The sequence below is a fragment of the Diadema setosum genome, chromosome 19 (assembly GCF_964275005.1).
Source record: "Diadema setosum chromosome 19, eeDiaSeto1, whole genome shotgun sequence".
Lineage (NCBI taxonomy): Eukaryota > Metazoa > Echinodermata > Echinoidea > Diadematoida > Diadematidae > Diadema > Diadema setosum.
The window spans coordinates 21,438,657-21,454,641 of NC_092703.1; the positions used below are offsets into that span (position 1 = coordinate 21,438,657).

The 15,985-nt window shown below is 37.0% G+C and overlaps 1 protein-coding gene across 2 annotated transcripts; it reads left to right on the forward strand.

Annotated features, from left to right (window-relative positions):
• Nucleotides 1-5,526: 5,526 nt before the first annotated feature.
• LOC140242618 (dimethyladenosine transferase 1, mitochondrial-like) lies at nt 5,527-15,360 on the forward strand. 2 transcript variants are annotated; one of them, XM_072322371.1, is made up of 7 exons: nt 5,527-5,693; nt 8,315-8,466; nt 9,486-9,594; nt 10,374-10,525; nt 11,653-11,772; nt 12,883-13,010; nt 13,657-15,360. In XM_072322371.1, exons 1-7 carry the CDS (start codon nt 5,630-5,632, stop codon nt 13,829-13,831), a joined length of 900 nt encoding a protein of 299 aa, XP_072178472.1. In that variant the 5' UTR covers nt 5,527-5,629; the 3' UTR covers nt 13,832-15,360. The 2 variants fall into 2 exon arrangements, with proteins under 2 accessions (XP_072178472.1, XP_072178471.1); XM_072322370.1 differs by having other exon boundaries at nt 5,527-5,689.
• Nucleotides 15,361-15,985: the final 625 nt, after the last annotated feature.

Here is a 15,985-nt window from a genome sequence, read left to right on the forward strand (position 1 = left end):
AATAAAGAAAAGGATACATCAGAATGAAACATAAGAAAAAGATATTGGAGACGCAAGAAAGGAAAGGTAGATGGAAGGAAAGATAAACGAAGAACAATTAGGCAGAAAGTAAGATTGAACAGGAAATTGAGAAAGTTAGACAAGAGGAAAACCATAAAGAAATAATTCACAGGAAGAAGAGTGAAAGTTAGAAAAACCTGAAAATGAAAAAAAGAAAAGAAAGAAAAAGATACAAGGGGCTGCACACACACATGCTTTCTGACTGCCACTGCAAAACTTGGTTGAGGAAAAGGGCAATAACAATCTTTCAGTATTTTAGGGCAATTCCGTGAAAAATGTTAACCGAGGGTGGAAAAATGAAAATCAAGAAACAACTTTGTTTTACCCTGGAAAGTATTCAGGAAGGGTCATATCAAACTGATATGATGAAAAAATTTGGTACGATATGGAAAAAATGTAATTTTTTAGGTATTGAAATCATGTGTTTTTTCTAAGACATTGCAGAAAAATTCAGTATAATTTGCATGTAATTCTTCTGAAGTAGAAATTTTCCCTATAAAATGACTTGCAGGCAACCATTTTTATGCTATGATAAAGCTAATGACTCATTTTTACATCATCCTCCTTGATATCAAAAGAAAATAATTCTTTCTTAAAAGATGAGCATTTCAATTTTTGGAATTTCCACCTCTTTCAAAGTGTAATGTCCGTAACGTTTTAGATGTAAAAGTTCTTGTAACACACTGTGTTTTGGTCTAATTTTGTTCTAAATTCAAACGCACAGCTAAAATGTGATATCACACAACATATCCACACAGTTTTTCGGGAACCTGCATAATTCCTTTTAAAAAGCGTTACGGACATTACATAACTAATGCGTTACGGACATTACACATTTGTGGCAAAAGTATTAGCTACATATGATTATTAGGAATAGCTTGGATTCTACCCTACAATATTGATATACTGTCACAATGAATGCCCTAGCCCTTGCATGAAAATTGATTTGGGACTTTACTCAGCAACAAGTGCAGTGTTTCAACAAGGTTTTGACTAATCTTCTGCATTCCTCTACAATCTTATTTCTTGTGTCTACTTATTTCTCCCATGAAATACGTGTACATGGATGCAAGCTATCTTACAGCAACAGCATATCAAGTTGAGTAATTATACTATAATGGCAAGAATGTATGTTAAAACATTGTTAAAGAAGAGAAAAAGTCAAAGACATCTCTGGACAAGGCCTTTTACACAATGTATGGTCAGTTGTGGTCTGACTTGTCTGTTAAGGAAATACAGTCCAACCTCAAGTTCTAACCATGTCGTGAACAGTAGCCATCTGGATAAAATGATATTGCTGGATAAGGGAGATATGCTCATGCATGACACTTGTAGGCAAATTGTGTAGGATATTATTAATTGACTATTCAATATTATAGTTTACATGAAAATTTCATGTTTTATTATTCAATAATGTGGAAATCAAATGGAATGTGAATGAAATACACTTCCTCATTATTCCTTCTAGCAACAGTATTTTGGTTGTTAGAAATATAATGTTGTACCATAGCGATTAACATTTATGTCCTAAATCACAATTACCTTGTAAAGAATAAAAAAAGTGATACATACTTTTAGTCATATTTTGCACCGAATTATGCAAAAAAAAAAAAAAATAATGTGCCAGTCCATATCTGGATAATAGAGCAATCCAGAAAAGTGATTGCTGGATAACTGAGGTTGGACTTTATGTAATGAGGATAGTCCATCGATTATGAAATTTCTGAAAAGACAAGGATTTATGAATATTTCTTTGAGTGTAGTGAAGGAGAGCCATTTTTAGAACAGGATGGAATCATTAGTATTAGACCCTCTCCAACAATTGGTCAAGAACACCTTTCTTGCTTCCAAGGTGATTGATTTGGAAGCAGAATAAACAATATTCTCCAAAACAGACTTTTCTGACCCTGGAAAAGACTGTTGTACTTCAACAAACTGTTGGGGAAAAAAGAAAGTAAAACTAAACATTCATTGTGTAAAAATACATACTGAGCATTTGTTGAACCATTATTTTATTTGATTTTGATTATGCATTAGTTTTGATTAAAATAAAAGTTGTTTATTCATGCAGAGTTATGCTCAGTGATGGCTATGCAGATGTGAATAAAAAGTGTAATGTCCGTAACATTTCTTTAAAATTACATTTTGAGTAATTAAAAGTTTGAATATCATAATAGAAAGTCAAAAGGCTGATCTATATGTTATTTATAGATCATAACTTCATTGCAGGCATTAAATAAGTTGATTAAATTCCAATATGATAGAAAAGTCAACAAATTGTTAAAGTAGGGGTCCATACTGACCAAATAGTCCTCAAATTGGCAACTCCTGAAATAAAAAATCTCCTGAAAGGGCTATAGTAGCATTGTCCAATGTGTATTGATTACCATCCAAGTGAAAAGGATAAAAATTATTAATACTTGCATGTGACTCCTGCCACTTAATGTAAGTGGACAAAACTGTAATGTCCGTAACGCTTAGAATGTAATGTCCGTAACACCACAATTATGGCTATAGGAGGTACATGTGCCATCTGTTTCACTAAATTTGATTTTATTTTCTTTAAACATTTCTTTACCTTTCAATTTATTCCTACATTGGTCTAATTATGTGCTTAAACTCACAAACTTTTCAATGGTTGTATAGGCATGCAAAAAGTCATGTCCAAAAAATGTAATGTCCGTAACGGCCAACATTTTATGCAGCAAGTGCCATATGATGTGGTGAAATGGATTGAAATTTTCACTTTTTATGATTTAGCCTCATATGTGAGTGATTCCACTGTATGAGTTCAAAATGAAAATATTTTGTTATCTTAATGACCTTTTAAAGTTGCAAATTTTGTCTGAAATGTAATGTCCGTAACGCTGGAACTGCCCTTAAGATGAATTTCAAAAGTTGCAAAATGCTCCAGACACCCTACTTTAATTCAAGGGGCCAGCCGACAGCAAGTAGACTCTAGGTGCTAGGTGAACAAGGAAAAGTAGAGATTACGCGGTGCGTAATATATGTCCCCGCCGGAAGTAGCATTTTGTAACAAAATGTGCAATATAGGTAAAAAATCAAGGTCAAAGGTCAAAGAAGTCAAAGGTCAAAATTCTGTGTAGAAGTTTTGAAGCCCTCACCTAGTGCCATCACATAAAGCAAATGGAATCGAAATTGGGTTAGAAATGGCGAAGGAGTAGCATTTTGTAGCCAATGTACAATATACAACCGTAGGTAAAAAATCAAGGTCAAAGGTCAAAGAAGTCAAAGGTCAAAATTCTGTGTAGAAGTTTTGAAGCCCTCAACTAGTGCCATCATATAAAGCAAACGGAATCGAAATCGGGTTAGAAATGGCGAAGGAGTAGCATTTTGTAGCAAAATGTACAATATAGGTCAAAAATCAAGGTCAAAGGTCAAAATTCTGTGTAGAAGTTTTGAAGCCCTCACCTAGTGCCATCACATAAAGCAAACGGAATCAAAATCGGGTTAGAAATGGCGAAGAAGTAGCATTTTGTAGCAAAATGTACAATATAGGTCAAAGGTCAAGGTCAAAGGTCACAACTGAAGTTCTGTGTAGAAGTTTTAAAGCTCCCATGTAGCGCTATCATATAAAGCAAACAGAATCAAAATTGGCTCATAAATGACAGAGAAGTAGCAAATTGAACATTTTGATCACACACGGACGCACGGACGGACGCACGGACACACACACGTACGGAGCCCGTTTCATAGTCCCCTGCTCGAACTCGTTCGGCGGGGACAATTAGACTACATAATAATAGGCGACTATGGATCTTTCACTCCATATGAATGATCTGGGGGGTGTTTCATCAACGTTTGTCGGCGCTGACAACTTGAATCACCATAGTAACAGTCAGTGCCCAGAGCATCTCAGCCAATCAAAACCAAGGATTTTGCTGAAATTGGTCAGCGGTGACAATTGTCGGCGCCGACAAGCGTTGATGAAACACCCCCCTGGGGGGCGTTTCATCAACGAGTTCGTCGGAGGTTTTCACCGACGAATTTGCTATCAGCCAATCAGACGCAATGATTTACACTGACAACTGTTAAAAGCTAATGAAATCCTTGGTCTGATTGGCTGATAGCAAATTTGTCGGTGAAATCTCCGACAAACTTGTTGATGAAACACCCCCCAGATCTTTATAAATGTTCTCCCACTTTCAGTAAGTATTTAACTTCAGTAAACTAGTACTGTACTAGTCTACAGTATGGTTGAGGGGTCTAGATATCGCGCACAAAAATTTTTGATGCTCTTATAATAGAAATTATTCCACAAATGTACCTGAATTTCTCAATAAATATCACGAAAATGCAGAAAAATCACCTCCCAGAATCTCCTGATGATACGATGACGGAGGTAAAAAATTGGAAATTTAGTGAAAAATTTGTTCCAAAAAATTGGAAATTTAGTGAAAAATTTGTTCGAAATCAAAATTTCTTACCTGCTTCCTTCTCATGTTTAGCGGTTGTCAGGTATGTTTATTCCATGGGCGTATCGGCAAATTTTGCGCTAAGTCCTACGCGTAATATTGCTTGCTATACGCAGTTACGCTATGCGCGATCATAATAATAACTTGCGCGAGACCTGCGCGAGACCTAGTACCCTTACTAATACTACAACTGTATTTTAGTGCTAGCTTGAATGATAGCATTTAGTGGTTCTAATATAACTAGACTAGATTCTACACTACAGGTATGTAGTGCCATTTTTTAGCTGATGCTAAGTCAGTGTAATTGAAGGTAGTGACTGCATGATGTATTGTATGATGTCATCTAACGTTGCTTTAGAGCTATTAAATGTCAAAGAAATACATTATTACTCCTAGCACTGTGACTCCAGTCTATAGTATTAGTAGGCCTACTGCAGAGCAGAGCGAAGTGCTAGCGCAGTCACTGCCATGTCACTGCTGCACTGGCTGTGGCCACTGACATACAGCCGTACACAGTATGCCCTGCACTCAGCTACTCAGTACCACTGCACTGGTCACGTCACTGTTCTTCTGTCAGACCAACTTCACGTAAATAATATTTGAATATATGAACTTAAGAAGCAACTGAATGTAGAGAAAAAAAAAGGTAAATAATTTCAGCGGAATTCCACTTACTAAATTCAGCAGATAGTCGTCGCTCACAGAGTCTGTGTCATCGGCGTTCTTGGCGACAGCAAGAGTACGGAATTTCTAGGCTCGAGCATTTACTAGTAGCATAAAAGGCACATATCATTATGAATTATTCATATTGATTCCTTAAAGATATACTGAAAATCTACAAGAATTTAAATTTATGATTTTAAATTTTATTATACATAATGAAGAAGTGTTTGCGAATTTTAGCGACAATTAAAGATAACTGATTGTGAGGGATAAGGTCAATGCACTTTTTACACACGTGCAACTTCCTATGTGCCGAAGTGCAAGTGCGGTATCTATGCTGACTAATGAATGGTGGCTGCTAGCTGCGAGCCCTCTCGGAACGGACAGAAGCTGAACATTTTGGGGAGGCCGTATTATGGCTGTTGCAAGATTACCGCCGTTACCTACAATTCGAGAAATAATTAGGCTATATGGTCTTCGAGCAGAAAAGCAACTGGCTCAGAATTTTATCCTCGATCTCAAGCTTACGGGTAGGTAAATGTCGTGTTTATTAAGGCCCACAAAGTCCGCGAACAAGGACTGTCGACTGGTTGGTTCTCGCCGGTGGTGCTGGGGCAGTGCTCTTGGGCGACTCGTTCGGTGCAGCGTACGCGTACGTTTAGTAGGAGAGTCTAGATGAGTACCGGACACTTATTTTTCGCTGCTCTGAGTTACGTCCTTAGAAGATGAAAATTCGAGCAGAAGCAGCACTTGTTATTCATAAAGTCCTGAAAATTACGAATTTCGCAAAATAATTTGAATGATTTTCTCTCTCACGTCTGACTCTCCTACTCTACTTAACCGTTTATAAAAGGGTGTGTACAGTTCTGGTCGAGGCGAGGTTTTTGGAGCTTTTAACATTTTGGGAGATATTCAGAAACCACCCACTATGAGATGTCAAAGAGCATGCAATTGTAAGGGATATCAAAAGTTTATTTGACAAAAATGGGTTTCGAAATGGTTGAGATATCCAAAAACAAGGTGAAACAAAGAGATCCTAATAAAAGGCGCAGGCATGGCCTATCACCTTTTATTAATATTATTATCATTTTTTTTTTTATATCTCGGCCATTTGAAAACCAATTTTCATCAAATAAACGTTGAATCCTTCTTAAAATTACATACTTTTTCATATTTCACAAGAGATTTCTCATTATCTCACTTAAAAATGTTCAAAACATAAATCCCAACCTCAACCAGTACAGGTACTGTACAGTCCCTTTAAACTTAAAGTAATCATGGCATGATGGTAATAACCCAACCGGATCCCTCCACAAAAAATTTACGTTTCTCGCGATGCAAAATCGCATAGATTTGAATTTTGTTAATTCCGAACACGATTTTCGTAATGGAATAATCAATGTCTTTCACTTAACTCATATTCATGCATCAGAATCATTACACATACCCACAATTTACAGGACACATTCATGGGATTCTGAGGGAATGACAAATGCGAAGAGAAAAATGGCAAATGAGACTTAAATTTCGTATTGTTTGTAAAACTGAAAGGTAAAGTAAATTTTATATACACATTTCAAACACTTTATGCATTGAAATCTTGTGATAAATCTAAGTCTTCTTCTTAAAATCTGAAGTTAAATGTGAATTACTTAGCATACGCATCTTTGTGTTGCATTTTGGTGGTTTTTGGCCCATGCAACGTTTAATGAGATAGGTCTGTGAAGTCTCTAAGTCTTAGCCTAGGCTAGCGTAGCTGTAGGCCCTAAAATGTCATAACTATGGAGAGATAAAACTTTAAATCTGTATGTGATCAGAATTATCATGGTATGTGGTACATGTATTACCATGTCTGTATCATGTACATGCATATTTTGGTATTGTCATAGCCCGACCAGACACTGTTACGCTATGCGAAACGACAGCGACTGGGCTGTGTATAGTTAGTATTGTCACAGAATAGAGTCTACATACACAACTCATTTTCCATATTTGTAATAAGTGATCTAAATCTATAGGGATCATTACTTCTTTGGCTACATGTGTAGACGTTGTGTTGTACAACAATGTGATATACTCGGCCCTCTGGTCTCAATCAAGCAGCAGTGCTGTGTATGTTTATGAATATTCTTTTTCTTTTTTGGTCATATTAGAGTCAATGAAATCTGATTAAAATGTACTAGCTCTTACAACTTTAGAATCTGTTCAATTGTCTGAAGTTTAGTCACATTCAATTATTACCATCACAAGTAGTTAACAAAACATAAATGACACTATTACTGGTTTTAATTTTTTTTTTCCATGGTGCAAGAACTGAATGGGCAGTGGGAGTCAGTTTCTCGTTTTCCCCAAATTGATGACAATGTGGAGTACTACGAATAATACTACTAGATTGCCAATGGTATTATAAAGAGGATTCTATGCCACCAAGTATATGCTGTGTGCAGTACTCTGACAGATCTTATTGTCACCAATTGCAGTCTATGCAGGGCATTACACAAGAAACAGTTTCTCACTTGCCCAGGGCAAATGGGCTCTTAAGCAAGTTTCCAAAATATTTACTACAGACAAGTACAAGATCTAGCCATTCATTTCACTCATTCAACAGTGTTTTTGAGGTGTCCCTGATAAGCATTAATAAGCAGGCATCTTGATTTGGAGCACCGTGCTGCAATATTAATGTTATGTGGTGACTTTTTTGAAATGGTGGTGGGATGGGGCATTAGCATATGTATTAAGGGTTGCACACTAACCCATTTTCCTTTTCGATCCAAACCTTGAATTTGCTGGTCCTGTATTTTTTTTTTCTTCAACTGGCCACAACAATGTAATTTTTGTTATTTTACCTGTCTTGTCAGACCAATAAATTCAGCAATCCATGAAAAGTTGCTGTTTTGTCAATGATTTTTACTGGTCTGGGACGATCGGCAGTACCAGTGTATGTTCAGCGTTGATGTATTGCATGAAATTACACATGTAGTGAACTTCTCTAACACTCATTCTATTGGATTCTATTGGATATTACCATATATTAGATGCAAGGTGCTTTAATAATTATAGTTGGCTGCTAATTGCTCTTTCTGTGTAGACAATGTACCGGTAGTCTTACTTCATTATAAGCATGTTTGTTTGTTTGTTTGTTTTCTCCTCCTCAGATAAGCTGGTGAGACAAGCTGGCAAGCTGCAAGGTTGTCATGTCTGTGAGGTGGGGCCTGGACCAGGGGGTATCACAAGATCCATTGTCAACCAGGGTGTGGCGGATCTGTTGGTGGTTGAGAAAGATGCTAGGTTCATACCAAGTCTGGAGGTACAATTCTATTGACAAATCATTCTTTGATTAAGTGCTTAGAGGTTGTTTCAAAAGTATCAACAAATTTTTAGTTTGTTGTGGTTGTATCAGTGGTTGAAAGGTTGATGGGAGGATTGATTGCATTTGGACCTTATTTTATGAATTCCTATACAAAACATTCAATACTGTATATACAAAATTTGAATCTTGGTGACAGCAAAATTGAACAGTCACCAACTGATAAATTGTAAGCATTTGAATAGTTTATGTGGTATCTGTTCGTATTGTATGTTACCATGACTGCAAATAGCTCTGTGAATCTAAGCCTCGTAATCTGAATGTTTTTACAAGCAGAATATATCAAACCAGGTCTCTATACTTCGCACACCACCTGCTCTTATCACTAAATTCTGCATCGTGTCAATTTTCTCTTCCAGCTCCACCTCCTCTTCCTCATTTCTCTTCCTCATCAAGATCACTGTCACTTTCAGTAAATGAATGTTTTGTTTAAGCATAGCATAGACTGCTTCAGCCCCGGGCTGTTCTTCAACAAGTCCATGCTGGAAAAAGTCTGTATTCCAAGAGCATAATGAGTACAAATCATACTCTGATTAAAAAGCACAAAACTGCCTTCAGCATATATAGCATATATCATATTTACACGTTGATTCCAATCAAATATGTAATGTAATCATTAATATTTTTATCAACACCATAAAAAATTCTGATCATAGCTCATGAGTAATTATTTACTGTGTAAGCTGTTATTTTTGCGAGGGTTTAATTTTCAGGAATTTTGTGAATCATTGTTGGACAACAAATTCAACAATGAGCGAAAATGTGCCTGGCGCTAGGGTGATAGTGCATTTTCAGTAACCTCGGTGTCCATTCGTGAAAACAGCATCTCGCAAAAGTGTTTGTGGCCTCAGCTGCAAATATATCTGTATGTGAAAACAGCTTATACAATATTTGATTGTCTCAGATTGTCTCATTGTCCCACAATAAAACCTTGTGATTGTTTGTCTCTTTTCATTCAGATTCTGAGTGAAGCCAGTGAGGGCAAAGTGAGAGTTGCTTGCGGAGACATCCTAAAATTTGACTTCAGGGACGCCTTTCCACATCACCTGAAGAAACAGTGGGATGATGGTAATTTTAAACCCCATTTATTAGTCGGGTGGTTGTTCTCTTACAAGCATTTATTACTTCCTTAGTGTTTGTATAGATCCATTCCATTCAATCAATTGAATTTGATATATCTGCAATGCATCTTACAGCAGTCAGCTTGTAAAACAAGTGGATGATTGTGTCCACAAGATACATTGCTATAAAGCATTGCTATATAGCATTGCTATATAGCATTTAACACTGACAAATTGAGAGCTGGTTTGAGCAAAATTTGACATTGATTTATGTTTGCCATCTTGCCATGAACTACTGTACTCATACCACATCACTGTGATTGTACTCTCAATGCAGCATTTACCCTAATGTGGGAGATCCTTGTTTGTATTGAAATCTGTCCAAGGTCACAATCCCAGGCAATTACAGAAATTTCTTAGAACTATAGGCAGTCTATTCACGTCTGTTGCTACATGCGGAGAATGACATCATTGAAGGATGGGGTGTTTGCTTCTGATAGCAAAATGTTCAGACAAAAAAAAAATTTTGCATTTCTAATGAGCTTACCCTTTGACACAAGTGTACTTTCTGTATGAAAATGAGAGCATTGTAAGAGCAGTAGATACATAGGAAGGTTTGCTATTTAATTGTTTCTTACGAGAACTTGATATTTAACGACACAAGTGTACTTTCTGTATGAAAATGAGAGCATTGTAAGAGCAGTAGATACATAGGAAGGTTTGCTATTTAGTTGTTTCTTACGAGAACTTGATATTCAACGACACAATGTATGATTTTTGTTTTAGATCCTCCTAACCTGCATGTGATTGGCAACTTGCCATTCAACGTTTCACTTCCCCTCATCCTGCAATGGATGGAAGCAGCGTCCAATCAGACGGGCCCATTTTCCTTTGGCAGGACCCAGATGTTGCTCACCTTCCAAAAGGAGGTGGCTGAGGTGAGAGTCTTGTTTGTGTCATACCAGTAATTCAGGGTAATTTATCATGTGCTTTCTTTTAAGCAAAGGCATAACATTCCCTTGTTCAGGGCTCCGTGGGTTGGCATTGGGTGTAGGATGGGCTTAAGGAGTTTAAAGGGATCATATAGTTTTGGTTGAGGCCTACAAATGTAACTTCAGGTTTCTAGCTTTTATAGGTGAGATAATGAAAAACCTCATATGAAATGTGAAGGGGCATGCAATTCCAAGAGAAATTCAATGTTTATTTGATTAAGATTGGTTTTGAAATGGCTGAGATACCCAAAATGAGCAATACTAATAAAAGATTATACCAACCTTTTATTTCGATAGCTTTGTTTTACTTTGTTTTTGGATGTCTCGGTCATTCCAAAACCAATTTTCATTAAATAAACTCTGAATTCCACCAAGAATAGTATGCTGTGTGCTATTTCACAAGTGGTTTCTTGATATCTCCCAAAAAGCTAAAAGCCAATTTCTCATCTCCACCAATACCATACCATCCCTTTAACCCTTTTTATGCCAATGAGTCAAATGCACAAAGTTCACACAATTTCCTATGGACAAGAAATCAATGTGGTAGGCAGAGGGTTAAAAGGAGGCTCCTGAAGAATTTGCTCAGAATTCCTGACTAAATTGCATGGCTCAAGCTGGCCAAAGGAGTAAAGAACAAAAGTCTTCAAAGATTAAGAATGGTAAATCAAAGAGACTTGATTCTGTAAATGTTAAATGGCCAACTGTTATGTAATGGCTGCAATAATGGTGGTCATCTAATCTGCCTGTGAAGGAGCACTGGCAGAGGTTATATTTTACATACTGGGGTTTCTAAACCCTTTAGGCTATCATGAGTAACGGAATAAATCAGTTCTTGAACACTGAATCAACTTTTGGGCAATTCAAAACAGTTTGATGGGACCATATGATAATTTCATTTACCGTGGGAAAGACAAATGTTTTCTGAATGGCAGTCCAATCATCTGTATCGTACGCATAAGTGCATATACATGAATATTGACTTATCTGTTATAGTTTCTGAAATATCCAATTTGTATGTGACCAAGTATGCAGCAAGCACATAGCTCATGACCCATTTTGTGTTGATTATCAAGAGGCTGACAGCTCCCCCTGGTGATGAACAAAGGAGCAGACTTTCCATCATTGCCCAACACCTGTGTGAAGTTAAGCATTGCTTTACAATACCCGGGACAGCATTTGTACCAAAACCAAAGGTAAACTTCCAAATGCACCGTCTAAAAATTGGAAGATTGTTCATTCAATCATCGTGAAGATATGAAGAACTTTATTCTGGACTGACACTAGTAGTGCTCTATGTGTCAATTGCTGTCAAAATAAGAATGCCATACACTAAATTTAGTCTTAGAAAGGATGCAAATATAACTAAATGATTTTTACCTCTTGGCAAGAAATAAAGTAAAGACAGTTCTTAACCCATTGAGGACGGGCTGATTTTGCTATAATGCTCAGTTCTCCATAGACACCTGCGCAAGTTTACTTGGGACTAGTCTTCAATGGGCCAATTTCACCATCAGCATGATGAGTGTATTCTTTTGTCTGTCACATGTTTTGATGTGCCTTACTACATAGTGTATGAATAGTACTCTATTATATACATTGTACACATTCATACATCCATACAAGTGTACTAAACTTGTATAATGTGTTATACTGTATGTGATGATGTGTGCACTCACAGGTTTATAATATTATGTGTTTATAAAATGGGTTCAAGAACGTAGCCAATAGGAAGCGCTGAAATGAGTCACGTGGGCTTTGATTACTTTAGTACCATTGCACTGCAGTACCAGTGCGCACTCAATCAGTTGTTACAAGTGCGTCGCGCGCTACTATATGCGCTGTCAATACCTGTAAACAACTTCTAGTTGGGGCTGCGTATGCCGGCCGGCCTTTCTTGTGTGCATAACATATTACATATGTGGCGTACGTATACAGTACTCTTATACGTACAGTACTTACATGTGCGGGATTTCCGAGTGCGACGTGCTTGACTTGACTCTCTCGAGCGAGTGCTACATGTAGCTGACTGGACTATTGACCCACAAAGGTACGTGAAAATGCTGTTAGTTTTCGACCCATTTTGTAAAACAAATGATGCTCAGGATTATTTCGTGGCGTTAGTGGAGACGCAGCTCACTCTCGGGTATTTACAATGTAGTGCAACATGCACTTGGCTTCGCCTCGTGCATGTTTCACAATTGTAAATACCCTCGAGTGCGCTACGCCTACACTAACGCACTCTATCCTGTGCATCATTTGTATATTAATGTGATTCTGTGCACAAAATTGTATACACATTACAGGTAGATGTGGGTGTGGTTCATTTTACTCCACTTGTGCAGCCTCGCATTGACCTCCCCTTCAAGCTGGTGGAAAAACTTGTACGGAGTGTCTTCCACTTCAGGCAGAAATACTGCAAGCGAGGAGTAGAGTGAGTTGCCCTGGTTACCTTTGTGGGAACGCATTGAATGAAATTCATCCTTAGAGTCCAGAGACTTATTTGATTGCTAAGTCAGTTGATGCAGTGAGCATGAGCCATTTTTGTGCATTTAATGCTTGTAGTGGCTTTTGCATTGAATATGCTTCTTCTTTATTTCAATACTGATTTTCATTCTGTGTTTTTGATATTATAAAGCCACGTTAGACATTACTGACAGCAAATTATATATTTCTTCATTACAAAGTATGCTCTCATTGTGTATACTGTCCATGCAGGGACTCTAACAACAGTGTTCAACTCACTGGTGGAGCCACCCTGTAAAAATAAGACCAATTAATGAATAAATAAATTAAAAAATGCACTTTTTGGAATGTGCTTATGCTGAAGTTTTCTAATTGAATTATTGAAGGTAAACATAAAAATCATGAAATCCTACTTCACACGTTGATCATGATTCATGTAGACTATTAGAATACTCCATGGTTCTGCTTTTATTCATGAAATTATTTTGCAATCTTTGTTTCAACCACTGTACAATGTACTTGTGGTACATGTACATTGTCGTAGGACTGTATGGTGATGTGCAAGAAATTTAACAGGAGTTTCTACATTTTTATATTCCTCCTCATATCCTAAGGATCCTTTTCCCCATTGAGCGCCAGGATCTAACAAAGGAGATGTTTGAAACCTCGGGTGTCGACCCCTCTCGCCGACCATTCAGACTGACCATGGAAGAGTTCAACGCACTCTGCCTCTCCTACCATGACATCTGTCAGAGGATACCAGGCATCTTCCACTATAACTACAGGTGACACCACAGTGATCGGAGGGGAAAACTCACAGATGACTTTGAAATGAATGTGTCATAAAACTCTCTGTCACAAGTTACATCACAATGCAACTCGTTTGTATGAGAAAACCTCCTGTGAAACACCATTGAGAGGCAAGGACTAGATATGAATGTCGTCATGATGTGATGCAGATTGAGAACATATTTAGGATACCCAGGTACATTGATGATGTGTACTTGTTACATCTTTCCTCAACACTGCAAAAAGTGTGAAGGTGCCTTGTAATTTCATTTTGGTTCTAAGATGCAGAGATGTGTTTTTTCTGAATTGCAACAAGGACCGTTAGAGCGACTGAGATTGTGGGATGAAAATCAATGTGGTATTCAGAATAAGTTTTGACTCGGCATGGTCTCCAAACACTGGTGATGTGGGCAATGTGTAGTACATATACATACATCATAAATATATCCAAAATGCATGATGAAATGATGCCAGATGTTACTCTTGTACTAAGGGTGTACAATAAGTGTGAGGAGAGTGTACAAAATTTCAATCAAATAATCTTTGCTGAAAAAGAAAAATAACAGACAGCAAAGAAAAATCTCTAAAAGAAATGAAATCAAGACTTTCAAGAAGCCTTGTTTTCATATGTCAGATTGAACAATTGTTCAGGTGTGAGTTTTCTTCAATTTGTCTCCCTCTACAAATGAAAATTTGTAAAGATTGCAACTGCTGATCTGTAAATTAACAAACATATTGGAAAAAAGGAAACAGTGGGACTCAAAGCTGTCATCTACTGCTTTCCAGGCAGCGACATTACCACCAGGCTGTCCCTGATTGCTAGCAGTGACAAGATTAACATGAAACAAATACCCAGGCTCCGAAAGTCTGACATCGTTATGTTTAGTAGTCCAAGGCGGACAAGGCATATTAAATGAAAGCAAGGTTCGAGTCCCACTGGTTCCTTTTTTCCAACATTTTTGTTAATTTATAGATCAGCAGTTGGCTACGAGGGAGACAAATTGAGAAAAACTTTCACCTGAACCTTCACTTCTCTGAATAATACCTTGCTTCATTAAACGATTGTGTATGGTGAGATAATAACAACCTCTAATTACTTGCTAAAAAAAATAATTTCAAGTACCCTGACAGTATTGCTGGTTTACAGTTACAAGTAATTGACACCAATGCAGAATAATGAATCCAAACATTTGCTGAAAAAGTAGCCAAATGAGTGCAATAATATGAGAACTTTGTGACATTGTCCACATGCGTTCTTGACATCATTTTTTATTTATTAAAAAAAAAAATAAATTCATGCAGTCAGAATAATGAAGCAGGACACATGAATCAGAGGTTAATCAGCAAAAAATGCAGCCTGCTATATTTATTTCAAGTTATTTTAGCTTGTCTGTTAAGAGTACAATAAAAGAGAATGAATCCTCAAAGTTTTGGCTTTGTCATGTGCATCTTTACAGTGTCTGTACCCAAGAGAAGAGTCCACCAACCTAATTCATAATGGCATTAGCAATTGTAAGTTGCAATAATTGTAGTTGCTACAGCAACCACTTTGATGATCATGGCTGATTGGTCCTGTTGTGACTGCTACCATGGTAATACATGTACACTTTTTTGTAACTCATGATGATTACAAATCTTTTTTTTTCTTAAAAAAAAAAATGGATTTGACCCCAAGACATTTTCCAAACAATTTCATTCTGTATCCTATAGTTGAGTAAGGTCACTTGTGCTATCATTTGAATAAGACATGACATGAAAAGAAAGTTTCCTGCAACTAGTTTTTGTGCTCTCATTACATCTGAGGAAGTGCTACTCCAATGTTTTTCATTCATTCTGACAAAAAGACCAGAACTGAAAACATCCCTAAATGCATGAAACCACTTTACGCAGCCATGAAACGTGCATACTGTATACACATACAAACAAACATACAAACATACATTTTCTCTCTCTCTCTTTTTTTTTTTTTTTTATTAGAGATAAGCCAGATATGATTTAAGAAATGAAGTAACTGTCAGAGAAATTGTCCAGAGCAAACTATTATACTGAATAAAGACAGGGGATCTGTATACAGTTGTACTGTGATAGCTGTTCCTGACACAACTAACTATACTCTTGGCCTATAGATTATTGTTGTTTATTCCACAGGAGATA

Bases quoted from the DNA above. Each gene is read 5' to 3' on its own strand.
- LOC140242618 (XM_072322370.1), top strand. From the start codon at position 5,575: ATGGCTGTTGCAAGATTACCGCCGTTACCTACAATTCGAGAAATAATT. The intron at 8,467-9,485 runs GTACAATTCTAT...CTTTTCATTCAG, and splicing joins GGTTCATACCAAGTCTGGAG to ATTCTGAGTGAAGCCAGTGA. The intron at 9,595-10,373 runs GTAATTTTAAAC...TTTTTGTTTTAG, and splicing joins GAAGAAACAGTGGGATGATG to ATCCTCCTAACCTGCATGTG.